Genomic DNA, 26,249 nt, shown 5'->3' with positions numbered 1-26,249 from the left:
TTCTCACAACTGACACTTTATACCTCACATTTAAGACCTCAAAATCTTAACTTTATACTTAACAGGTATGAATATTCCTCAAAATCCTGACTTTATGCTTCAGTCATGATTATTTCTCACAAATGTGACTTTATACCTCACATTTGCAACTTTGTCAAAACCGTGACTCAATACCTCACTGTTGCAGGCTATTCCACAAAATCATGTAGAAAAGAATGGGCCTTCCACACAAAATCGGCAATAAAATCTGGCAAAAATTATATTCACATACACATTCTAGACTAGAGCAAATACAAAAAAGGCAACTGGCTTTGTTAACTGACCCTTAAATTCCTACGGTTGCCAACTGAGCATTAATGATTTCTTCCATTCATTTTGCAATGAGTGGTTTGTCTACACCCCCTTATACAGCCTCTGAAATAAATTCTATACTTTCTAGATGTCCTAAAATACATTTACACAAACAATTACAGCCACTAATTAAACGGTAAATGAAACAGACAATACATGGGAAATGTTCTTCATTGAGAGTAATCACTTTATGCATTCTTTTGATTTGAAATTTAAATAATAAACATAACCAAACACAGCCTGTCACATCGATTCCCTGCAGTCCCACTCTGCAGGAAATGATATTTTGTGAGACAGGGTTAACGTTTTGGATGCTTCTTTTGGTCACGCCCACCTGCTCAAAGCTTGGCTCAACTGAGTTTGGCATTTGAACAAACAGAGGGTCCACAGTAGAGCCATTAGCATCTGGGAGTTCAATATCCAATCTGGAAATGGGCTTCAATAAACTAGCTTTAGTGGAGCTTTATGCTGCCCCAGAGGGGCCGGTACCAATATGAAAAACCTGGATTCCATTTTGTAACACCATGCAGACCAGCTCCCCTCCTGAATACAAATCAACTATACTGCGACATCGAGGACGACATATCCGCATCCCTAAAAAAAAAAATGACAGCCTGCAGTTGGGTAGAATCGGAGCTAAAGCAATAGCTGGTACCTTTTCATACAATGAAAGTGAGTCAGTGGCCTACTCTGACATTCACCTTTATAAATCATACTATGTAATCCTCCTCCTCATTTTCCTCTGAGACTATGCACTGCATTGTGAAGGCAAGGGACATGTGTGATATCAGAGCTAATCGTAGTCACTCAGAATAACATTCTCTGACCTGTGAACTGCACACAAAGTGCGAACAAAGGATGTGCAGAAACATTTTAAGCCCCTTTATGACATTTAACCACAGTTTAACTTTTTCTACAGAACATGCAAGTGAACACAAATGTTTGGGCTGATTGCCAAGACATTGGTATGTTGTCATGTTTCTATGTGGTTGCTAAGGTGTTTTGGGTGGTTGCCAGAGTTGTTCCGGGTTATATTCATTTAGTGCATTGCTATTCTGGATGGTTGCCAGAGTGTTGCTAACCAAATGCTACAGTGTTGTGAGGAAATGTAGTACGTTGCTATGCAGTTGCAACAGTGTTCTGGATGGTTGCCTTGGTGTTGCTAACCAATTGCTATAGTGTTCTGAGGAAATTTAGTGTGTTTACAGTGTTCTGGGTGGTTACCAGGCATTGCTAAGTCAAGTCAAGACACCTTTATTTATATACCGGTACCGGTAATGCTTTTTACAATACAGATTGATTCGAAGCAGTTGCTTAAGTGTTCAAACTTCTTTGAAAGCTATGCAGATATAAAATCAAACCTGGCTAATCATGCCACAGCTATAATTATGTATAGTACGTCTTCACCTTAAATAGCGCAAACTGTATGGGAGCGCTCATTTTAGCTATATATGGAAATGTTTGTGTAAATGTATGTTGGTTTTATCTGTCCTTTTTATTGTATTTATTGATTTGTTTTAACTCTTGTTGTTTTAACTCTTCTTAATCATCTTGTGTATTTATTAATCATGTTTAATAAAACATTAATAAAAAAAGGTACGCTTCAATTAGTAAGCAGGAAAATGTGTTTACATTATTCACGGCAGCCGTCACTAGAGGAAGGGGGATGGTTCATGTTTTTTGAGTGAATTTGAACAAGGTTATTGTAGTACCGCTGCTTGAACGCACTGAAACTCTGCCGTCATTAGTTTAAGAGGAGAGTTTGTACGGTTTTAGTTCATAAGTTATAGTTTTTAGACTTTTTATTGATAACCTTTTCGCAGCTAAAAGTGTTCCTAATATGTCGGACCTTTTATTTAACAGCCTGCTTTTACCTGTTGAGACATGCCTTTATAAGCGGCGTTCGAGTTGTTTGTGATGTTTGAGTTGGGGGGAGGTGACACGCAAAATGGGCATTTACAAGGATGTTCAATAGCAAATGTGCTTTATTTTTGTAATTCCGCTAACTGCCACTTGTCGCAGAAACTACTTCACCTATAATTTTAGCTTTTGTTTTGAAGGCAGTCTTATAGTTTTGTTCAATTAATTCTGAAGACGTCAAATCCTTTCTGCCTAAAGCTCACTGGCAGCCTGCAAACAAATGAATTGGCTTTGTCCTTGTGTGAGATTCTTGCCCAGTCTCCCACTTTCTCCACAGCACAATACATTTCCGGCTGTCTGCCTGCTGCCATTGATTTACAGATGAGGAAAATCGAAGCATCCCATGCTGTTTGCTCCTAAAGAGGAAACGCAGAGCTTTGTGACACAAACAATGTCCTGCTGACAGAATGGTGATCGTTATCTTTAATTGAAGGCTGGCATCAAGTGTAGCTGTATTTAAGAGAATCTCAAGTTAAGAACCGCATTGAAACAGTTCAACAGCACACATGTCCATGATTAAATCGCTCTTGTATTGTTGCACATTTGCAGATGCTTGCGTCCAAGAAAATGTTTTTGTATTTCAGAATAGAAATGTGTAAATTGCTGTCATATCATTGTCTTGCAACCGAGCAGGCAGTTTATGTAATAATAACTGTGATAGAACTAAACTTTTTCTTACTGTTAACAGACAGTAACTGTGATTTTGGTTTGAATATGACACACACTGAATGTGAAACCTGGAGTGGAGGTAATATTCTTCCCTAGTATGTAGGGAATTTGTCACAACAAGGAAACTACCTCACAAGTTGATATGCATTGTGATACATATGTTGTGATTTTAGACTCCAATGTATCACAAAATCATAATTAGATTTAAATTTGCTGTATTAATTTAAATGGTATTGTGCGGTTTGCTTCACTTTTGTCTAGTAGACACAATAATAATAATGCTATTTTTATTAATACTATACAGAAAATACTACTACTATTAATAATATTAATTTATGTATGAAGAGAAGAGAGAAAATACTACTACAACTAATAATAATAATTTATTATCCACTAAATGTGCAAAAAGATTAAAGGAATATCATTTTTAAAAAAGCTTAAATATAAAAAGAAGCAAATCTGTCACTGATCTATGGCTTGGGGCCAAAACAAACATGCTCTGCTGCATGACTGCCTCGACCTTGGTGTTTTGGAAGGTGATGTGGTGTTTGAGGACAACTTTTGTCATTCATCATTAATGTCTCATCCCACTCTCATCGTCCCCCAGACATATCTGAAACATTCATCAACCCCGTTCGGCTCGGACACTAGCCCCAGTGATTACCTGTGACCCTTGTGTCACTTACAAACTATTCGTGTACACACACAGCAGGCATCGCATCACCGACCGGCCCTGCACCAGGGCAGACGGCTTCATTCATATGTAGTCCTGGCGTGTCACTCTTCATGGGCCCCTGGCACCGAGTATAAATCACACACACTGAGATGACAGGCCTCCACAAGACACCTTTACAGCCAGATCCTGAATTTATGTCCTTCTTCATTGTAACACCAGGGTCTTCAGAAACACTATTAGGCATCACAGATAATGTGACGGGGAGCAGGTCAATAGCACATTTACACTTTCTCTTCCTCCTCCAATCCTTTTAGATTTATCCTAATCACCCTAGAGGTGTTTTATGCTACTTTTACACATGAGAATCAATAAACTTCCTTCCTCTTTTAAAACCTGGTTTAGTTTTTTGAAGATGTGTGATAAAAAGGTTGTTTTTTTAACACTTACTGCTCTGTGGAGCATGGAGAGCTACCTCAAATAAAGACTATAATTTTTGTACTGACAGCCATGTTTGTGTCTTTACAATGTGTAAAAATGTAATTAATTATGCGAAGACCTAATGTAATGAAAAAATCAGTCCAAAACAAAGTCTGCTCTCTGCGTCTGTAACGTCTGTCCTTCTTTAGGTCAAGTCATATATTGGTGAAAAAATCAGTTTGCAATCAGTTGTCAGAAGTAGTAGTATCTTTGTCATAGTATCTTTCCCATTTAAGGGTTCAATGCATTAAATCAATGCCGTTGATCTCTACGAAGTGAGACATCAGCTTCAGCGTCGATTGAGGCTCGTGAAGTGGCGTTCAAGTTAAATTAATTTTAACACCTTATATCATTCATGAATGAATCAGCATTTTTAAGCCAGCAACTGACAGCTTACAATTACAGGGTATGTTCAGTTTTAAAGTCTTGTAGGCTCTTTAATAAGCTTTAGTATTCTAATATGGATAGTGTTTTGCAGAAGCTCTGTTTTTGAAGGCCTATTAAAATGTTCATTGTAAAATGAATATTTTCTGTGCTTATTTAATTCTCAATTAAAACAATTACAACATTCCTGTAACCAAGAAAACATCTGTGGTATTTATCTAAAAAAAAAGTGTTTATTGTAAAACACTTTTGCTGCTATTGCGGTGTGATACAGGTAAGGTTAGGGACAGGTGTGCTGGTATGGGTAGTTTTAAGGTGTAAGGGACAGGTCAACAGTGTAATTACATAAGTGAATTACCGCTGTAATTACAAGCAGGTATTTTTAAAATATAAGTACAATGTAAAAACATGTGTGCACAATAAGTCCATTGTATCAAATTATTAATTTCAATGTCAGTACATAGTAGTTAAAGACACTTAATATAAAGTGGGACCAACAAAAAAAAAATTAACAGTGACAGTTAACAGAGAGCTTACATATCACTTATGTAAAGCTTGAATGATCGGGATCGTTATTGGCCGATCATGATAAGAAATCGGTAGTCGGTATCGGCTGCAAAAATAAGCATCCTACTTCACAGGAGTGCCGAATAACAGAGATCATGCAAATATATCCACATCACTATGATCAAATGCTTTCTTTCTGCTGTTTTCTCACAGCTGTCATTTTTGTTGTGTGTTTATTTTGTTATTGTGAGGACAGCGGGAAGCACATATTTACATATCCATCTAAACGCCTCAGCAGCTGCGGGATGCTCACTAACAGTTGTAACTTGTAACTTTTTCTGCCTATTTTAAGATTTAAATCATTTGTATTTAGTGTGTTTTAAATTTTTTAACAAAGTAGTATAGATTTATAATAAATGTCAAGTTATGGGCCATTACATGAACATGATTACCAGCTTACTGATATCATCAGAATTTTGGAATTCACACAAAAATACTGCATAGCATTTCACACTGCACAACACTGCTATTACTACTAAAAATGTCATGACAACTAAAATATGTCAGGAAAAAAAGGGTGGTACCTTGTGATAAACCTTCAAAATTTACCTTTGTTGAAGAAATCCAATGAAGGGGGCCACACCTGTCCCAGGGCCCACCATCACTACAGGGACAGAGGGGTCGGATGGTAAGTGGAAGGAGCTGCTTGGACGAGGTCTGACATGTACCTGGACGTGACATTTAGATCCAATCAATTCTAAGCGGTGATGGGATGCCTGTATTCTGTAATCCTCCACACATCTATTTAACCTTAACAAACCCAATTCCATAAATTTTGTAGATAGCATCTAAACCAAAAGCTTTTATGTTGTTGTTGTTGTTGTTGTTGTATTCTGCTGCAAGGCTTAGTTCACTTTCTCCAGAGCTTATTTCTGCCCAGCTTTTGCCTCAATCAAACAACCCAATTCAGCCAAACCCTCCCAGGGACTGTGAAAAGCTAATTTGGAGGTGAACGGGCTTGCTAATGTGTAATGCCTACAGTGCTAACCTTCGGCAGGGCTGATGTGCCTAGGCACTCTGAAGCAGGTACCGTCCCAAGGGGCTTCAAGATTGAGGAGACGTGATCAACCAGCCAGCCTGTGCACAACCCCGTCCTCGCTGGATGCTCGGGACATGAAGGGAACTCCACAACATTGAACACGAAATGAACTTTCTCAGGGTGCTGAAGGCTGGAGCTGAGGAACGAGACAGAAAATAAGAGACTAAGTGCTAACAATCTAGAAACAACCCTGAACATGAGCAAGTCGGTGGACCTCATTATCTCTCTCTTAATGGCCTGCCTGTATCGGGCCCTGGGGACCCCTGCTGACCGGACTTTAATATTTCATAGCCCTAATGTTTCTGTGTATTCTACCAGCATCAGCGTACTGAACATGAGACATTAGTGTAGATGCCCGACCACTTACAAGCCAAAGGAGATGGGCAGAAAACAAATGAAAGTGGCAGGCGGTTCTGAAAGGAATGTCCTTTGCATCCAATGTTTGACTTTGATCACAACAAATAAAGTATCATCAAGCAAGAGTAAGTGCCACATTGAATTCATGTCTGTCTATAATAAACCACACGACATCAAAGGAGGATAGAGACGGAAATAATGACCTAAAACCTGAATATGTCTCTGCTTTAATTTGTGTGTCCAAATATAAAACACAGGTGTTTCAAACAAGGTCTCTTACCTGGCAGCAGAATAGGCTCTGGGCTGAAGCTTTGGCAAATGTTCTGTAATAAAGCAGAGGAGCGATCAGAGATGGAATTGTGACCTCTTGAGTTTCTCTTTTAGGGCGTCCCCTCTCTGTTACCCAAGCCTTTTGAGTTTATCTAAAGAGAGCCAATTTCTCAGAATAGCTAAATTCACAACACAGTGTTTAATTTAGTCTGTCTTTTTAGGACAATCTTGATGTTAAAAGCAAGTACAGTACATAAAAAAAATAAAACATCTTCTTAACTTTTCAATTGATTATAAGATACTAATAAAGCTACTTGTAAACCGAAATATCAGATAGGCTAAATAGTTATTTTAGTTATAATCAGCACCCCTGTCATATCAGCATAGCCCATATCATTGACCACTATTATATATATGGTTGAACTGAAATTTCTGCACCTTTTTGTCTAAAACTCGCCAGTGGCCCATAGAGAAAGTAGGTGGAAAATGTGAACAGGCACAATTTACCATTCAACGATAGAATCTTCAACATGCGGAAAAAAAGGCATGCATGTGAAATGATACAGGTTTAATTGAATCTGATTCAAATGCAAATGATGATGGATGATATAGACAGAAAAAGTACAACTGAATTACACACTCACTTAAAACTCTGGAAGCACATCACAGTCAAAACTCTTGTATTAGAGTTTCCTAGTTGTGCCTTAAAGTCCCAAAACAAAGAAATCCCGCCTTTGGTTATTGACATTAATAAGGGAGGGTTTTCCTATTCTTGATCCAGAGGCTGTGAGGGTATTTAATGCAAATTATAATATTCTACATAAGAAATTGTTTCTGTAATACAGAGAAGCTTCTGGTCCCTTTCCTTTCGGTTTGATTTTCCGTTTCCAAATTTTGCAGTGATACCAGTTGCAGGAAGAACATACCGTAATCGCTTACAAAAATATTACAATGTTCAAAATTAATAATACATTTTAGTTATTCCAAACAAATGTTTATGAGCGTTTAAATTACTATTTTTGAATTTGGGTTCACCCAATAATATTAAGTTCAGTGCATTACTAAGTTAAGACCTCATACCATTAGTTACATTATAGCAAAAGGCTTTTTTACACTTAACAAAATGTCCCTTGTTAAAGAGATAGATTCCCTAAAATTGAAAATTCTGTCATCATTTCTTTCTTCTGCTGAACACAAAACGAATATATTTTGAAGAATATGGGAAACCACATTGACTTCCATAGTTATTTCCATACTATGGACATCAATGGGGTTCCATCCACTGTTCGGTAACCCATATTCTTTACAATATCTTCTTTTCTGTTCTGCAGAAAAAAAAAATTCATACAGGTTTGGAATGACATGAGGGTGAGTAAATGATGACAGCATATTAATTTTTGGGTGAACTATCCCTTTAATAAGCACAAAGGTAGTGCATTTCTCTGCTCAAATAAAATGTTTCAAATTCCCCTTTATCAGTCAACAACTGACATACAATTTCTCCAATTCTCTGAAATGATGAATCAATTTGAAAATGTTCATTTCAAGCACACCATATGTGGATGCCGAAGGTCCTCAATATTATCAATTAATTACAATCAAACATTCAATACAGTGAGCAGCTGTTGCAATTACAGCCTCTCGTCAGAGCAAACAAATGCATCAAAAAGGCACATGGTGTTTTGGTGAACAACTCTGCACTTTAAATCTCGGAAAAAGCCTGAAAGTCAGGAGAGAAACAGTTTGACTGATGACAATGATCTTACCATCAAGAACACACCAGTGCAGAGTGATTTTAGAAATAAAATTAATGTGCTGTCAGACGCTGCTGAACCAGCATCTCTGTCGATTTGTGCCATGGAGAATGACCATGTTAATCCTTAATTTGCCAAAGTCGCAGTAATATTCATGCAGATTAAAACTTTATATGTACACACATCCTCTCCTCTCTCGCGTGCAGGAGACAGACGCAGGATAATACGCTGCCGTAAATGACGCGAATTGTCACGTGAACAAGCAAATCCACAAAGATAGAATAATAAAAATAATACACGCTAATTAGATAGTTTTCATTTGGAAAGCATTTAGATACGTCGTCAAAGTGTCATCTACAATTTAAGACCTTTCATAGGTAAAAATAAGACTTTAAGACTTTTTAAGGCCTTAAATTTTAAATATCGAATTTAAGACCTTTTAATACTTTTTAAGGATCCGCGGGGACCCTGCATCCAATGCAACAATCCACTGGCCACATCCGCATAAATCAGTGAGGGTCACTCCATTATGATTATCCTGCAGTTCGCCATATCTAAAGCATGCTATGCAATAATAATTTCAGCTATACCAGCTGTTTCTCAAAATCAAGGTGAATGCACATTTCTCACCTTGATGGATAATTTTATTGCATTTCACAGCAGAGGCTTACTGTACACAAAAAAAAAAATAGATCCACCAAATATTTTTAGAAGAATTATTTAAGGTTTATTATTACAAAATGTCATCTTTGTATTGTCAAATTCAATTACATGGCACAGTGATTTCTTATACAGCGTCCAAAACTTACACTACCAGGCGGACAGCAAATTATTTGTATTTTTTTACTCTATTCAGAAAGGATGCATTAAACTGACCAAAAGTAACAGCAAAGAAATGAATAATGTTGTGATTTATAAATGCTGTTCTAGTTCTATTTAAAATATATCCTGTGACACTGAAAACTGGAGTAATGGCTGGAATGGCCATCACAGGAATACATTGCATTTTAAAATATATTAAAATAGAAAAGTGTTATTTTGTATTTTCCAATAGTACTGTTTTTACTGCATTCTTATCAAATAAACACAACCTTGGTGAGCATAAGAGACTTCAAAACAAACATTTCCAAAAAAACTTGACTCCAAACTTTTGATATGCTTTGAGAGAATCAAAAGAGTGTTTTTAAAGAGCAATCTTATGTCTTTATATAGACAAGCACATTGTTCGCAACTAGCATCATCCACTCAAATTGCTGAACCCAGTAATAACACATTATTATTTTTTTACCCTTAAAATGGCACTGAAGGCCTTTAATATAATTCATGAGATGATTAGTTATCTTAATTGACAGCCTTCATTTTTAGTTTATATTTGCTGAATTTATCATTCTCCTTGTGTGCCCTAATATGCTTTGGTTAGACTCTCAATACAGCTATTGCAAGTTTAAAATTATTCTTTTTTCAGAGGCTATACTTGCAGTTAAAGAACAGGATTTTGCATTTTAAAAGGAGAGCAAAAAAGCAAAGCTGGACCTCTGATCCGATGTTGTTTTACTGCCACCTGGTGGTACCGACACTGCAAACACTTCCAAACATCAAGCACATTTACCATGCAAACTGCATATGCTGATATGGAATGTATGAAATGCAGAAAACATCTCCATTCCAGTAAATTCAAAGCAGATCACATGTGTTTACTGACCGAACAGGAGGCTGAGCGGAGGTAGGCAGGATGGGAAGGCCTGAAGGAGATCCAGCACACATACGTTGGTGTCCCTGATAAAGCTGTTGTAGTCTGCTGAGCCTTCTTTGCTACACAGTTCCAGAAGTCTTCTTTTCTCTGAACTGCTCCGAGTGAAGTCCGCCAACGCGCGCACAAACGCCTGAAAGCACAAGAGAACAGCATAACAGGATCTGTCCAGGAACTTCAGACTACAGCCCCATGAAAGCCAAACAAATCATCCCCACCGGTACATCAAAAGCACTGTTGCGTATAAAGTAAGCGCCAGTGCTAAATCAAAGGTTCAGAACTTAAACAGCACAGAAACTATAACATTAAATAAGGTTAATAACACAAAATTACTTTTTTTGGAATGCTCCTTATCTCCAAACCCCAGGTGAGAATAAACTGCAAAGAGCTGTTCTGTGGGATGTGAAGTGGAACCTTTGCTGCTGTAAAAGAAAAGAAAAACTGGCTATGCATTTATTCAACATTTCAAGTTGTTCAATCTTAATCTAGTTCGCTGACTTGTGGGCAGAATACATTATTTTATCTCTTGCACAGTTTGAGGGAAACGTTCCCGGTATCACTGATTGTGTCAACAATGGCTGCAATACCTTTCTTACTGCTGTTTTTAAGCAAGCTGACTTGAACAGCAAAATTCCTTTGCATTTGCAGATCCAGTCTGAGCAGCAACTCTTCAACTTCACTAGCTCTGTTTGGACAGAGAATATCAAAGGAGTCTCCAGGCTGATAAGCAACATCCTGCTCCTGGAGAGACAACATTTATTTGAACTCTTACACAGAGACCAAAACAGAGGAAAACATTTGATTAATCCAAAACTATGTTCTAAACTAAACTTTTGAGTAGGCATTACTACAGTTAAATGGGGGTAATCTAAATGTAAAATTAGATGTCTTGAGCATGAGCATATACACTGTGTGTGTGTGTGTGTGTGTGTGTGTGTGTGTGTGTGTGTGTGTGTGTGTGTGTGTGTGTGTGTGTGTGTGTGTGTGTGATACAGTCATGGTCAGAATTAATGGCACCCCTGGTAAATATGACCATAACTGGCTGTAAAAAAATAAATCTGCATTGTTTATCCTTTTGATCTTTCATTTAAAAAAAAGCCAAAAATCGATCCTTTCATTGAAGCAAAAGATTTAAAAGTGGGGGGAAAATCACATTATGAAATAAATGTTTTTCTCCAAAACACGTTGGCCACAATTATTGGTACCCCTAGAATTCTTTTCTGAAGTATATTCCCATTAATATTTACCTTTTTTAGCACACCAGGGTGACTAGGAACATGAAATTGTCCAGCCATGACGTCTTGTTTTAACAGGAGTTTAAATATGAGGAAACACAAAGGCCAAATTCCCTTAATCATCCATCACAATGAGTAAAACCAAAGAATATCGTTCTGATGTGCATCAAAAGATTGTTGAGCATCACAAAATAGAAAGTGGCTGTAAGAAAATAGCTAAAGAATTGAAAATCCCTATTTTGACCATCAGGGCAATAATTAAGAAGTTCCAATCAACTAAAGATGTCACGAATCTGCCAGAAAGAGAACGTGTGTCTATATTGCCTTAATGGACGGTGAGGATGAAAGTTTGAGTGGCCAAAGAGTCTTGGGGTCAGAAAAAAACAAAAATCAAACAACCCCTACATCACCACATGTTTGGGAAGGTTTCAAGAAAAATCCTGTTTGCACATCCAAAAATAAACTCCAGCATGTTCAGTTGTCAGACACGACTGGAACTTCAAACGGCACAGGGTTCTGTGGTAAGATGAAACAAACAAAAAAAAGAGCTTTTTGGCAGCAAACATGCTAGATGGGTTTGGTGCACACAAGGATAAAAAGTACCCCATTTGTACAATTTAATATACCGTTGGATCTTTAATGTTGAGGGCATATTTTTCTGCTGGAGGTCCTGGACTTCTTGTTCAGATGCATGGCATCGTGGATTCTATCAAATATCAACAGATAAAAAATCTAAACCTGACGGCTTCTGCTAGAAATCTTATAATGGGCCGTGGTTTGATCTTCCATCAGGACAACGATCCAAAACAAACAGCAAAATCAACACAAAAAATGTGTTTCGGAGCACAAAATGAAGCTTCTGCCATGACTGACCCAGTTCCCTGACCTGATGAGTGGAGTGAACTGAAGAGAAGAAGCACCAACATGGATCTGGGAATCTGAAGGATCTGGAGAGATTCTGTATGGAGGAATGGTCTCTTATCTCCAAACTCATCAGGCATTATAGGAGAAGACTCAGAGCTGTTATCTTGTCAAAAGGAGATTGCAAAAAGTATTTAATAAAAGGGTGCCAATAATTGTGGCCAACGTGTTTTGGAGAAAAACATTTATTTCATAATGTGTTTCCCCCCCCCCCCCTTTCAATTATTTTACTTCAATGAAAGGTAATATTTAAAAAAAATATATATATATATATAATTTAATAACACTGTTAAATGTAATCTTTAGCAAGTTCCAAAAATTATTAATAATAATGATTAATAATAATGTTGTGATGCCTAAATTCACTTGTAGCATTTAAAATGATTGATTTTAGTTTGTGTACTTAGGAAAAATATTTAGGCAATTTAGAATAGAATTGTATTATTATTTATTAATTTATCTGTATTAAATGTATTCTATACATTTCTTTGTTATCGGTCATAATTATAAACAATTCTATATAAATACAAATAATTTGTTTATTATTAAAATAATTATCAGCTCATTTGTATCAGTCAGAGTTTTAATATTGGTGCATCCCTACTTAAATAAACATGAATAAATATGGACTTACCGAAATATCAATCTCCAGTAAGATGGAAGATTTCACTGCATCATCTTGAGTTAATTGAACTGCTTTTGAAATATACACTTCATGATAACCGTCTGTACCAGATGGGACTGTCTCCTGTGAACGGACGATTTTTATTAGCACAATAATAGACACAGTTAAAGAAATTATTTTTTCTATCATACCATCTATACCAGATGGTGGTTTTCAAACTTTTTGACTCAAATGCCCCCCAACACATTTATTCAAAGGGCCCCCCCCAGTGGATTATTCATAAAATGCATGTTCCTAAATCCATTCTTACATAAATTGTTGCAATGATTTTACGCAAATGGTAACAAACAGAATCTCTGAATTCGGTCTCTCTCGTGTTTCATGAAAAAACGACCCATGGTATTTAAGATTAATCTCTATACTCTAGAAATGTTGATTTTCCATGAAGTCCATACCCCTTCAGTTGACGCCTGCTCCAAAACAACCTCTAGATATGAAGGGGGAAGTGCAGGAACTTTAAGAACAGACTCTGACAACGGTAGTACAGATTGCTTCAGGGATGCAACCAACGTGGTAGAGCGAGTCTCTGCTTCACTGCTGTCAGATGTAACATTTTTCTCATTTTGTGAGTGTACTTCACTCAGCTTCAAAAGATGAAGATCAACTTCTAGATCTGACTTGTTTTTTTCCTGGCCGGATGCATTTTTATGATTATTGTCTTGTGTACAGTCACTACGGGCAGCGCCTGTTTGATTTGAAGCGGACATGCCGGAGAATGTTTTTTTCAGAGCGTCCCAGAGTCCCTCAATCCAAGGATCCACCACTACTTCAAGTCTGGAAAGAAAAGAGTCTCAGAATTTGACAAGGAAATATATCAGAAAATCTGTTTTTTTATATTGTTATTTAACATTCATGCTTACCCAGTGCCGTCATCTGCATGCCCAGTGGCATAGAAATGTTTAGCACCGAGTCGCTGCAGAAGGCTGTCAATGGTCTTGCCTCCATTGCAGAAATCTGCATAGTTTGTGTCTCCTAGAGCTGCATATATAACAGCATTAAAAAAAGTGCTGATGGGTGGAGCTCACGCTTGCATAACAGAAAGACCATCTTACCTAACAGTGCATAACGCAGATGGGAGAGGTGGTCGTGCGGCAGAGATTTATTCTTGATCTTTCTCACAAACTTCTGAGCAGTGTCTGGAGGATCACCCTCACCGGTTGTGGAAACCACAAAAACAATTGGGCGGATTTCACTGTCTACGTTGTACTGGGGATGCATGGGAATGCACAAGTTGCATGTGACTGTCCCAGATTTGATATCCATGAAAGTAATGGTAAGAAACATACCTTGTCCTGGTTGCTCAAACAGCTGATGTCAGCTGTTAATCCATACTTAGCCGCTTGTTCGCAGATCTCTTCAGCTATTGACTGAGCCTGACCGCGCTGAGATCCATACAGTATCAAGAAGCGAGCAGCAACTTCACACGGCATATTATCATAGCTGGACAAAACGGAGTTAAGATGTTGAAAATCATTTCTGCATGTTGTGAAAAATATACAAAAGCGGTCACTGGGGCATTACACTTTCAAAAAGTTCACCTTTGTACCTTATTTACCCCTAAAGTGTGCATAAAAGTACCAATGTTAGATATTAGAACCTTTTGAAAGGGTCTCGTCTCAAAAGACCGTATATAATCCAATTCTATGGTTTTAAGTATCAGGACATAAAAAAAAAAATCATCTGGTGTTAGCAGGTCTTAAAATGAGGTAAATAGTAAATACAACCTCAAATGAACAACACATGACATATTACACAGTGTCATTATTTATTTAACAGAAATAAAGCCAAAATGGAGAAGCCATGTGTGACAAGCTAAGAACAGCCAATGATTCAATTGCTTGTAGAGACACTTTTAGCAGCAATAACTTGAAGTAATCATTTTCTGTTTGACTTTGTCAGTCTCTCAGATCGTTCTGGAGGAATTTTGAGCCGCTCTTCCTTACAACGTTGCTTCAGTTAATTTAGATTTCCGGGCATTTGTTTATGCACAGCTCTCTGAAGTTCCCGGCACAGAATTTCAATCGGGTTGAGGTCTGGATTTTGACTGGGCCCGTGCAACACATTGATTCTTTTCTTTTTCAGCCCTTCTGTTGTAGATTTGCTGGTGTGCATGTGATCATTGTCTTGTTGCATGGCCCAATTTCGGCCAAGCTTTAGCTGTCAGACAGATGGCCTCACATTAGGCTTTACAATACTTTGGTACACAGAGGAGTTCATGGTCAACTGAAAGACTGCAAGGTGCCCAGGTCCTGTGGCTGCTAAACAAGCCCAAATCATCACCCCTCCACCCCAGTGCTTGACAGTTCATATGAAGTGTTTGTGCTGAAATGCTGTGTTTGGTTTGCAGCCAGACATCTCCACTCCACGTCTGTCCACAGGACATTGTTCCAGAAGTCTTGAGGTTTGTTCAGATGCAACTTTGCAAACCTAAGCCGTGCTACCATGTTCTTTTTAGAGAGAATAGGTTTTCTCCTGGCAGCCCTTCCCAACATGTCAATTTTGTTCAGTCTTTTTTCTAATTGTACTGTCATGAACTTTACCATTAAACATGTTAACTGAGACTGTGGAGTCTGAGGTGTAGTTCTTGGGTTTTCTGCAATTTCTCTGAGCACTGCATAATCTGACATTGGGGTGAATTTGCTGGGATGTCCACTCCTGGGAAGATTGGCAACTGTCTTGAATGTTTTCCACTTGTGAATAATCTTACTTACTGTACAATAATAGACTTCAAATTGTTTGGAAGCCGCCGTAAAACGCTTCCCAGATTGATGGCAACAATTGCTTGTCTAGATCATTGCTGATGTCTTAACTCCTTGGCATTGTGTTAATCTTAAAACACACCTAAATGCTTCAGAACAGCAAACTGCCAAAACTTCTGGTCAAACTTCTGATCACACTTGCTGATGATCAATTAATCAAAGGCATTTGATTAGCAATGCCTGACTGCTACTTACCCTCTTCATTGCTATGGAAGCAGTAAGGGTGTCACCCATGGCTTCTCCATTTTGGCCTAGTTTTTGTGAAATAAATAATGATACAGTGTAATGGCATGTTTTGTTGTTCATCTGAGGTTGTATTTACCTAATTTTAAGATCTGCCAAGGACCAGATACATTTTTATTATGACCTGATATGTAAAACCATAGAATTCAATAGGGTATATTTTCTTTTTCACATGGCTAATATAGATAGATAGATAGATAGATAGATAGATAGATAGATAGATAGATAGATAGATAGATAGATAGATAGATAGATAGATAGATAGATAGATAGATAGATAGATAGAAAAAAACAATCTTTCACATGTGTAAACTGGAATTAAACAGCTCCGATCATGTAACGTTAACTATTTACATAAGCCATGTAAAAAGGCCGAAGAAATCAAAACAGTCTGCTATTTCATTACAGTTGACAGTGCTATTTTAAATACATCAACAACTCTTTTAGACTATCCAATCATCGAAACAAAATGTCAAATGTGAGCGGTGGGATTAAATTGATAGAATTTACCTTGAAGTTACAAATGACAACTCCAACCGCGTCGTCGGCCGAGAAACTTACTGAATTCATCACTGGCATGCTTTCATAAGTATGAACTGTTGGAGCAGGTAACCGGATACTACGTTACTGTGGTGGACTCGAGTCGGTCGCACATGGCCTTGCAGAAATAAACTATTTGTAAATAAAAGATATACTAGTCAATAATACACCTCAGTATGTCTAGTCAATCTGTATTGAATATAAATCTGTGGCTGAACTCGCGTTATTTGTTGGAGTTATCGCGATAGTAGGATGAACCATTATTAAAATGCTTAAATTTAAAGATTTGGTAGATATGTTTCTTTCTTTTTCTTTCATAAATTATTTTCTGAAGTGCTTTAAATTGTATATAATTACTGACTAAACGACGCTTACAGAATCTACCAAAAAATCCCGTTGATGCTATGACACCCTCCACTTGGTTTGGTCCGTCCCGCCCCAAGATTCTTCCAGAACTAGCCGGCAGATCCGTGCGTCGAGGTGCATGGCTAGAGGATAAAACTTCCTCATATAAAATCATTTTAGAAAGCTGTGCATATCTCTAGGGTGGAGATTAAACATGTCCGCAATGGGGACCCTCGCGTTCGATGAATATGGAAGGCCTTTCCTCATCATAAAGGACCAGGACAAGAAATCTCGTTTGACTGGCCTGGAAGCCCTGAAGGTACAAAAGCTAACGGGCTAGCGGGGCTCTCTAAGCTTTTTGACGGTTCATTTAATCATATATAATCCAGAAAACTACAAACTGTTTCATGTTATAAACGTATTGGTTGCACTGTGCTTTTGTAGTCTGTCATGGAGAGAATGAATTCCTTTATTGCATATTCTATTGTCTAATGCGATCAATAATGTGCCTCATGTCTAGCAGCGGATGGTCCATGTGCTTCCTCTGCTAACTGCGTTGAGTCATGATGCGCAAAAAGGGAGACATTAAGAAATATTGTTTTTATCCACGAGAAAGCTTTAATTGTCCCTTGACTTTACTTTTATGCAAACTGCTTATTGTGTTTATTACTTTTTAAGTATCCTGTCAAGTTTATTTTTGTTTGTGACGCACCTTACTCTCTGTGAGAACAATATGAGATCATGCATAACGTTAATCAGAATGAATCTGTAATGTGCATATGTTTTATTCCAATATTATTCGTCTATTTCAGTCTCACATCATGGCAGCAAAAGCAGTTGCAGGCACCCTGAAAACATCACTGGGGCCAAATGGTAAGTCCTTGGTTCTGCATTTAAGTTAGTCTTTATGGTCCATTCCTTGCGGTTTTCTTAATGCGGATGAATACTGTTTACAGGGCTTGACAAGATGATGGTAGATAGGGATGGTGAGGTGACCGTGACCAATGATGGTGCAACGATTCTCAGCATGATGGATGTCGACCATCAGATTGCCAAGCTCATGGTTGAACTCTCCAAGTCTCAAGATGATGAAATTGGAGATGGAACCACTGGTGTTGTTGGTGAGTTTGCTTTTCTTTTAGTCCTCCCTCCTCCCCTGCCCTGACTAAACATAATAACCAGCTGAGCTATCTGCACATGGGTTGCAGAATTTGGCTTTTTATTGCTTGTCATTGATCAAACTTCACATATTTCCCACTGCAGGTTTGTTTATTACATAATTTGGTCTATTTAATAATGCTTTGATGTAACATTAAATTGTATCAGGGTCAGAAATTACATAGGGCTCATCTAAAATGTCCAAAACATTTTTTTTAATATACTATAAAAATTAAGTTTGACATTGTTACAGATATTGGCTCTGCTGCACACCCCTAGTCTTTTCTTCTCTATGTGTGACGTATATCCGAGTGAAACGGCTTCTTGAACAAACAAAAAAACATGTTGGGTTGGATTTTGGAATTAATTGGATGGTTGTGGTTTGCTATTGATGTGATGTCATGTGAGTGACAGGTTGCCCCATGCCAGTAAACGCATCAATAAAGAGTAGAGATGTCACTGCAAGTTATTTTGATAAATGATAATCGGGCACTTGGTTAAAAAAAAATTAAATGTTCACAGATAAATATACTGCAATCTTCCATAAAATAAAGATGGGTAATTTTGATTTCATGGTGATTTTAATACTTTTATTCTGCAAGGATGCATTAAATTGATCAGAAGTGACAAATACATTTATACAATTTATATACAAGACATTGACAAAAGATTTCCATTTCAAATAAATGCTGTTCTTTGAAACTTTATATTCATCAAAAAATCATTTCAGTTTCCACAAAAATATTAATCTGCACAACTGTTTCCAGTTGATAATAAGAAATGTTTCTTCTGCAGCATATTAGAAGGATCATGTGACACTGGAGTAATGGCTGCTGAAAATTCAGCTTTGCCATTACAGAAATAAATTACATCTTAAAAGATTTGAATATAGTCATTATAAATGATTATTCACAATTTTAATGTTTATACTGCATGTATCAAATAAATGGATCCTTGGTAAGAATAAGAGACTTAAAAAACAAAAACAAACAAAAAAACATTTGGGGTGGGGAAAGTCCTACCGAAACTAGATTTTTGAATGATGGTGGTTTTGTTTTTAGATAATCTAAAAAATGTTGATGTAGCTTATAGCTAGACATACATGAAATATATAGTAGTAGACATCTTTAAATATGTTGGTTTATCTCAAGAGTGCTACATTGTAGTATGTTTGGAGTATGTTTATTGTTTTATCAGTGTAGCTTTATAGTCTAATGTGTGTGTTTGCCCCTGTAGTCTTGGCAGGAGCTCTTCTGGAACAGGCTGAGCAGCTGTTAGATAAAGGCATTCACCCCATCAGAATCGCCGATGGTTATGACCAGGCCGCAAAAATTGCCATCCAGGAGCTTGACAAAATTGGGGATAGTTTCCCAGTGGATCCCAACAACACAGAGCCTCTTATTCAGACAGCCATGACCACGCTAGGGTCCAAAGTGTGAGTGTGTCTGTTATTAGTTGTCTGAAATTAACAGTTTTAATACTGAGAATATTGTACGGGATTATCAATGTATTAACTTTTTTTTGGTTCGTAGGATCAACCGGTGCCACAGACAGATGGCAGAGATTGCTGTCAATGCCATCCTGACAGTTGCAGACATGGAGAGGAAGGATGTCGACTTTGAGCTCATTAAAGTGGAAGGGAAGGTCGGTGGTAAACTAGAGGACACTCAGCTCATCAAAGGTGTTGTTGTGGACAAAGAGTTCAGTCACCCTCAGATGCCCAAGGTTTGTGTTTACTGTTAATAATCATACCTGGTTGCATATGTATATGCATACAGTCTTCATTAATAAGTATGTTTTATATATTCCTCCAGGTACTGAAAGACACAAAAATCGCCATCCTCACCTGCCCGTTTGAGCCGCCCAAGCCCAAAACCAAGCATAAGCTTGACGTGACCTCAGTGGAGGATTATAAAGCTCTGCAGAAGTATGAGAAGGAGAAGTTTGCAGAAATGATTCGGCAGGTCTGTATATTGCTTGTTCTGTTTGTGTACTTTCTTAAGAGAAAGTAAAGAGATAGTTTTAATATATTTGTATTTAATATGTATATGAATATTTAATATTGTGTATTTAATATATATTTATAATTTGTACTTTTCTAAAGCTATAACATTTAATAGCAGTTTTATTTGACATTGACGGATTAAAGTGCCTTAAAGACATCTTATCAGTTTTTTTGTTTAAGATTTAGTTACGTAATTGTAAAAAAAATGCAAACAATAGCAATAATGTTTTCTCTCAATATGAATTACTGCCCTCTTCAGTATGGTTATTTAATATTCTGAATATATTGCATCCTCAGTTTGATTTTAATGATAAATGTATCACTGATTGTTTTTTCCTCTCCCTCTTCCAACACGTCTTCTAAAGGTCAAGGAGACTGGGGCTAATCTTGCCATTTGCCAGTGGGGATTTGACGACGAGGCCAATCACTTACTCCTGCAGAATGAGCTTCCTGCCGTCCGCTGGGTCGGTGGACCTGAGATTGAGGTTTGTAAAAACTACACTGCAATACACTACTGTTTAAAAGTTTGGGGTCAGTATGTTTGTACATTTAAAATGCATTAAAAACAGTAATATTGTGAAATACAACAATGCAAAATAACTTTTAACACCTTTAAAATGTATTCCTGTGATGCAAAGCTGAATTTTCAGCATCATTACTCCAGTCTTCAGTGTCACATAATCCTTCAGAAATCAGTCTAATATTCTGATTTGGTTCTCCAGTAACATTTCTTATCAATGGTAAAAACAATTGTGCTACTTAAGTCAGCATGAAATCAAAATTGACCCTATTTACTGTTAGCACACATTACTAGTCTTGTGGTAAATAATTCATCATCTCTGCAAGTTAATCTAAACCAAAACAATTTGTTGTCTTTGAAAAAAATCTGAAATTGTACTTCCCCTCTGGAATGGCTTTCCTTCTCTGATGAACCAGATTCAATGACAGCAAGCGGAATAGAACGCCTACTTTTTTAGATCCAATCAATTACCAGTGGGAAAAAAGAGCCATGCCCTCTTTCTCATTTAATATTACATTTCACTCTGAAAATGTCACATTACTGAAGTAAAGTCGATCACAACTTCCAGTTCACAGGAACTTTAGTATTTTTGTAGACATTGATTTAATATATATATATATTATTAATTAATTAAGACTAAAGTTCAAAACAACAGCATTTCTTTAAAACAAATCTTTTGTAACATTTATAATGTCTTTAGAATCACTTTTGCTAAATAAATTGAAAGTATACCTTTCATTAAAAAAACTTCCAACCTTTTGAATGCACAGGTATCTCACAACGATGTCTTCAGCTTTATCACTAATGGGTTACTAATGTCTGTTGAGAGTATGAACAAACTATGAGACTTTATACAAACATTTCCAGCTCATCGCCATTGCTACTGGAGGACGTATCGTACCCCGATTCAGCGAGCTGACCCCGGAGAAGTTGGGCGCTGCTGGGCTGGTGAAGGAAATTTGCTTTGGGACCACTAAAGACAAAATGCTGGTTATTGAGGAGTGCAAGAACTCCAGAGCCGTGACCATCTTCATCCGTGGAGGGAACAAAATGGTAAAGAGTTTTAAGTGCTAAATTGGTGTTTTGCCCCCTCAAGATATGAAATTAGTTTTCGTATCCTGGTTACAAATTTGCAATCTCCCTCACCTACTCATCTGAATCATTTAGATTATCGAAGAGGCTAAGAGAGCTCTCCATGATGCTCTGTGCGTCATCCGTAACCTTGTAAAGGATAACCGCATCGTGTACGGTGGAGGTGCCTCGGAGATCGCCTGCGCTCTTGCGGTCAACCTGGCAGCTGATAAGGTATTTTTGCTGTCATCTGTACTCTACATTCTGAGCTTTTTGTTAGGCATATTTCTAAAACGCTCTGCTTGGATTCCAGTGCCCCTCTCTGGAACAGTACGCTATGAGAGCGTTCGCTGACGCTCTTGAGGTCATCCCTATGGCACTCGCCGAGAACAGTGGTTTGAACCCTATTCAGACGATGACAGAGGTCAGAGCTCGACAAGTCAAGGAAATCAACTCTGCACTTGGAATTGACTGCCTACATTTATCAACAAATGGTATGAACCTTATTAATATACTTCTTAAAATAGAATTCTTTAGATATTACTCTTCAACATAATAGGCAAATGTAAGAAAAGCAAAGAATAATATTTGTAGTGCTTGTGCGAAAGTAAAAAGCCATTCAGAAATGATTCATGTAAGATTTTGTAATGTTTTTGAAAAGTCTTTATTTGATTAAATGCAGTAGAAATAGTAATATTGTGAAATAATACAATTTAAAAGTTTTCTATCCAGTTTTCAGTCACATGATCCTTCAGAAATCATTCTAATGTTGATTTGATGATCAAGAAACATTTATTATCAATATTGAAACCGGTTATGCCACTTATTATTTTTGTGGAAATACATGCGATACATTTTTCCCAGAATTCATTGATTAGAAAGTTTAAAAGAGCATTATGAATTTACTCTAAAAAATCTTTGCTGTCACGTTTGATCAATTTAATGCATTAATTATTAATTTCATTTTTATATATATATATATATTAATGACACCAAACTTTTGAACAGTATTGCTTTATTTTTTATTATTATATATAATTAGTTCAGTGTTAAACTGATACATAAAATATATTTGGCCTTAAATTTTACTTAAATCTTTACAGACATGAAGAAACAACATGTGATCGAGACCCTCATTGGAAAGAAACAACAGATTTCTCTGGCCACTCAAGTAGTCAAGATGATTCTGAAGATTGATGATGTCAGGGGCCCCGGCGAGCCTGAAGACTGAGCGACGCGCTGCTGTGCTGAAATGAACGGTCCCAAGCACTTCTAAAGGAATGTGTCCAACCTGTACTGTTATTTATCATTTGATGCAGTTCAATGTAATACCGAAGTGATCATTAAACTTTTGTTTTCAGATTTGTTTCTTGGTTGTCATTGACATTAGATTTTTGAATCTTGAGTAGAAAAAAGTGCCGTATTAAAAATATACATGCAGAACTGCAAAAGCAAAAAGAAGTTAATGTCATCAGATTTACTGCTTTTTATCATTAGTAAAAAGACTGTCATTAGAAACTGTTTAATCGGTTGCAGTTTACATGTACTTCTTCAACCAGTTGATCATATCATTCCTGGCTTCCTCGATGTAGGGTTTATCATCTGGGTTAATGTCTTCTCTCTTGCGATGGACAAACCCATGTGTCTGATTAGGGAAGATTTTCACTTGGTAGTCAGCAGTGCACTTTTCCTTCAGTCTTGTCTCTAGTGTGGTCACCTTGGTTAAAAGTTAGATGACAATAAACATCATCAAATGATTGTTTGGCCAAAGTTTACGGCCCTGAAATAGGTTCATTTTATTAATCCAGTGACTTTCTCGAGATAAAATTCAAATAAATCCGTATTAGACTGAATACTCAAGATCATTTTAAAGAGAATTGTGATTGATTATCCTTAAATTTAGCTGTTTGATGCAAATCTAAAGCACATTTCCCATGTCACATCCTTTTTGATTCAGCAATACATCAGAACTATGATGTCAATGTTGAAAACATATTTTTTCAAGATTCTTTAAAAAATAAATAACATTTATTTTAAATTAATTTCTTTCTTTTTTAAAATGTTACTGACCCTGAACTTTAGAATGCAGTTTAAATCTTAAATGAAATGTGTTCTTTATATATATATATATATATATATATATATATATATATATATATATATATATATACATATTAAAATGACCTCAGCTTACCTGATCAAGAGGTATAACTGCATCATTTTCTGCAAATATGAAGAGGGTTGGACTCTTGAGGTCAAACCTGTCTTCCCGCTCTCTAACGATACCTGGGTTAAATGAACATATATACAGTCGCTAGGATTGCAGACAGCATACTGACACAAACTTTCTGTATCCTTGATTGTTCATATAGATGCAACAAATACATTACCATAGACTGAGACGCCAGCTTTAATTTCTTGATACTGAAGAGCAATGTAGTGTGTCGCAACACCACCCCAACAGAAACCCACAACACCTATATCCTTTGCACCACACTGCTCCTTCAGGTACCTCAATACAACATCCACTTCCCTGGGAAAACAAGATTGTTTAAGTCTTCCCTTTAAAGGCATGGTCAAGTGCATCAGATAAGAGCATTTAGTTCATTGAACTTGTACTTTTTGATGTCTGTAGGTTTTTTGTCATCAAGCCACTGCTGAAATGTTGACCAGTCGTCAGATGGTCTCCACGCCTCTTTTCCAACAAAGAAATCTGGACATATAGCACTGCAAATGCAAAATAATCAAGTAAGAACAGGGATATCTGAACAATTGTAATATGTATAACATTATAAAACATTTACATGTATCCATTGGCTGAGAGCATGTCAGCCATGTATCTGGTGTTTGGAAGCTGCCATCCATAAATATCTTGAATTACAATAATGGCCTTTTCTGATGCTTGAGGCTTCACCACATAAGCTTTAATGTGCTCGATTTGAACTTCCTCTCCAAGACCTTCATATTCAATCGTATCCCCGATATCACATGGACAGGGCTTTGCTTCGTTTGCCATCTGTTCATAAAAGAAAAACAGGGTGTGAACCTATTCAATTCCAAATTTCCCTGCAATGCATTTCATTCATCGAAACAGTGACAGTATGTGGGTTATTCAATTTCAAACAATAAAGCAATATTTTAAATCTAAAAGGCAATTGTGAGGAAAAAAAGAAATTATAAACAGAATATTTAACTTAATGTAACTTTTTCTTGTTTACTGTGATCCATTAAGCGATAAACAATTGTGCATTATGTTTACTTTTCTGTGGTCGTGATTTTTACGAGATGGAGCAATCTACAGGCTAATCTACGTTAATAATATACCCTTTATATATTATCTACATCAAATATGTTAACTGTATTTGTATTATTTCATGTTTGCTTCCTTTTGTGGAACTTTGACTAAGATAGAATCTTACAGACGAGCCAACGTACATCACAGAGACGTCTATTTGATGTGTGTCAGTGTGTGTTTACATCTGAAAGACCTATTTTTTCTTACTTACATCTGCAATACATCTATAGGACGTTTCCTGTCAGATGTCAAATAGTTGTTTAGAAAATGTCTTTGATAATTTAGAATGTATGTTAAACTGACATCTTAAAGATGTCTATCAGATGTTCGTAAACAGCAGATGCTTTTCAGATAAAGTTAAACGTTAACATACGTTTTTGGTTATAAAATATATCCTTAAAAATAACCATAACAGAACGTTCTGTTCGGGTTCTCTTTAGGTTGTTGCAAAAAAAAAAATCTGCAACGTTCTGGCTAGTTTAGTTTTTGGTTCCAAAACCCCACAGAGAACATTTCTAGAGCGTTATTTTGTTCCCAAAAAAAAATGGCAAACGGGAAATATGCTTACGCAATTTGCTGTGTAAACAACACGAAATCAAAACAGTTTGCACTTTATTTACAGTCGACAACTCCGTGCAAAATAAATCAACACATCTTTTTAGACTCTTCAAAACAATTTGGCCACAAATATTACATTATAAAGTAGGTTTACATAGTTTTGGAATTGGAACAACTACAATGCGCCGCATTCTGACAAAAGAAAGACGTGAATGAATCACGTGATTAAATTTCGTGACTCCATTCAAAGTTTTCAAAGCAATATGACTCACAACAAACATTCGGTAAAGTTACACGCTTAATTTAATGCTGATATATCGACAACAACACAGGCCGCATTCAACATTGTTTTTTGCTTTACATTTTGAAATGCACTTACCGCACCGCTGAACTGAGAAACCTCGAATTTATTTCGATAAACGATAAATGAAAGGTTCAAATCTGATTCCTTATATAGATTAACACGGACTGCAGAATTTAGTGTTTGTCCCTTTAAGCAACGCCCACTATTTCATATAACGCGCTCGCGTCTTTGTAACGTTACTTTGTTCATCATGAGTTAGCAAAATTATGTCAGTTGAAAGTAAATGGATGGCGGGTATGCTTTAAAGTGTTATATATTATATATTTATTGCGTATCGATTCGTGCACCGAGGACATAGCCCTATTTAGAGTTCCGGGTCATATCTGTCCCCACAAC

At 36.9% G+C, this 26,249-nt stretch overlaps 3 protein-coding genes across 4 annotated transcripts in view; 1 reads left to right on the top strand and 2 right to left on the bottom strand.

Annotated features, from left to right (window-relative positions):
• mtrr (5-methyltetrahydrofolate-homocysteine methyltransferase reductase) overlaps positions 1 to 16,920 on the bottom strand; it is a 26,582-nt gene extending 9,662 nt beyond the window's left edge. Inside the window, exons 1-13 of one of the 2 annotated variants that reach the window (XM_079601681.1) lie at positions 16,568 to 16,667; positions 16,010 to 16,065; positions 14,342 to 14,495; positions 14,108 to 14,261; positions 13,916 to 14,033; positions 13,451 to 13,829; positions 13,005 to 13,118; positions 10,802 to 10,955; positions 10,548 to 10,636; positions 10,167 to 10,347; positions 6,721 to 6,763; positions 6,033 to 6,219; positions 5,594 to 5,712 (exon numbers count right to left, since the gene is read on the bottom strand). In XM_079601681.1, coding sequence (XP_079457807.1) covers positions 5,594 to 5,712; positions 6,033 to 6,219; positions 6,721 to 6,763; positions 10,167 to 10,347; positions 10,548 to 10,636; positions 10,802 to 10,955; positions 13,005 to 13,118; positions 13,451 to 13,829; positions 13,916 to 14,033; positions 14,108 to 14,261; positions 14,342 to 14,485 — 1,682 coding nt within the window. In that variant the 5' untranslated portion in view covers positions 14,486 to 14,495; positions 16,010 to 16,065; positions 16,568 to 16,667. Of the gene's footprint in view, positions 1 to 5,593; positions 5,713 to 6,032; positions 6,220 to 6,720; positions 6,764 to 10,166; positions 10,348 to 10,547; positions 10,637 to 10,801; positions 10,956 to 13,004; positions 13,119 to 13,450; positions 13,830 to 13,915; positions 14,034 to 14,107; positions 14,262 to 14,341; positions 14,496 to 16,009; positions 16,066 to 16,567 lie in introns of both variants that reach the window. The other variant, XM_079601680.1, reaches the window with a different exon arrangement.
• Positions 16,868 to 23,056, top strand: cct5 (chaperonin containing TCP1, subunit 5 (epsilon)). The gene is made up of 11 exons (XM_079601683.1): positions 16,868 to 17,261; positions 17,755 to 17,815; positions 17,899 to 18,063; positions 19,337 to 19,535; positions 19,633 to 19,825; positions 19,915 to 20,064; positions 20,471 to 20,590; positions 21,493 to 21,678; positions 21,793 to 21,930; positions 22,010 to 22,190; positions 22,800 to 23,056. The coding sequence occupies exons 1-11, from the start codon at positions 17,157 to 17,159 to the stop codon at positions 22,925 to 22,927; spliced, it is 1,626 nt and encodes a 541-aa protein (XP_079457809.1). The 5' UTR covers positions 16,868 to 17,156; the 3' UTR covers positions 22,928 to 23,056.
• cmbl (carboxymethylenebutenolidase homolog (Pseudomonas)) lies at positions 22,755 to 26,249 on the bottom strand. The gene is made up of 6 exons (XM_079601693.1): positions 25,929 to 26,249; positions 24,501 to 24,712; positions 24,316 to 24,423; positions 24,087 to 24,229; positions 23,891 to 23,982; positions 22,755 to 23,413 (listed from the first exon to the last, which is right to left on the bottom strand). Exons 2-6 carry the CDS (start codon positions 24,710 to 24,712, stop codon positions 23,234 to 23,236), a joined length of 735 nt encoding a protein of 244 aa, XP_079457819.1. The 5' UTR covers positions 25,929 to 26,249; the 3' UTR covers positions 22,755 to 23,233.

This window comes from Phoxinus phoxinus (assembly GCF_949152265.1).
Source record: "Phoxinus phoxinus genome assembly, chromosome: 24".
In the NCBI taxonomy this organism is placed as follows: domain Eukaryota; kingdom Metazoa; phylum Chordata; class Actinopteri; order Cypriniformes; family Leuciscidae; genus Phoxinus; species Phoxinus phoxinus.
This window is presented reverse-complemented; position numbering and strand designations above follow the sequence as displayed.

Excerpts from the sequence above, each read along its gene's own strand:
- cct5 (XM_079601683.1), top strand. The coding sequence starts at position 17,157 with ATGTCCGCAATGGGGACCCTCGCGTTCGATGAATATGGAAGGCCTTTC. Across the intron at positions 19,826-19,914 it reads GTCACCCTCAGATGCCCAAG|GTACTGAAAGACACAAAAAT; the intron begins GTTTGTGTTTAC and ends ATATTCCTCCAG. Across the intron at positions 20,065-20,470 it reads TTGCAGAAATGATTCGGCAG|GTCAAGGAGACTGGGGCTAA; the intron begins GTCTGTATATTG and ends CGTCTTCTAAAG.
- cmbl (XM_079601693.1), bottom strand. The coding sequence starts at position 24,712 with ATGGCAAACGAAGCAAAGCCCTGTCCATGTGATATCGGGGATACGATT. Across the intron at positions 24,230-24,315 it reads AAACCTACAGACATCAAAAA|GGAAGTGGATGTTGTATTGA; the intron begins GTACAAGTTCAA and ends TTGTTTTCCCAG. Across the intron at positions 23,983-24,086 it reads AGCTGGCGTCTCAGTCTATG|GTATCGTTAGAGAGCGGGAA; the intron begins GTAATGTATTTG and ends CATTTAACCCAG.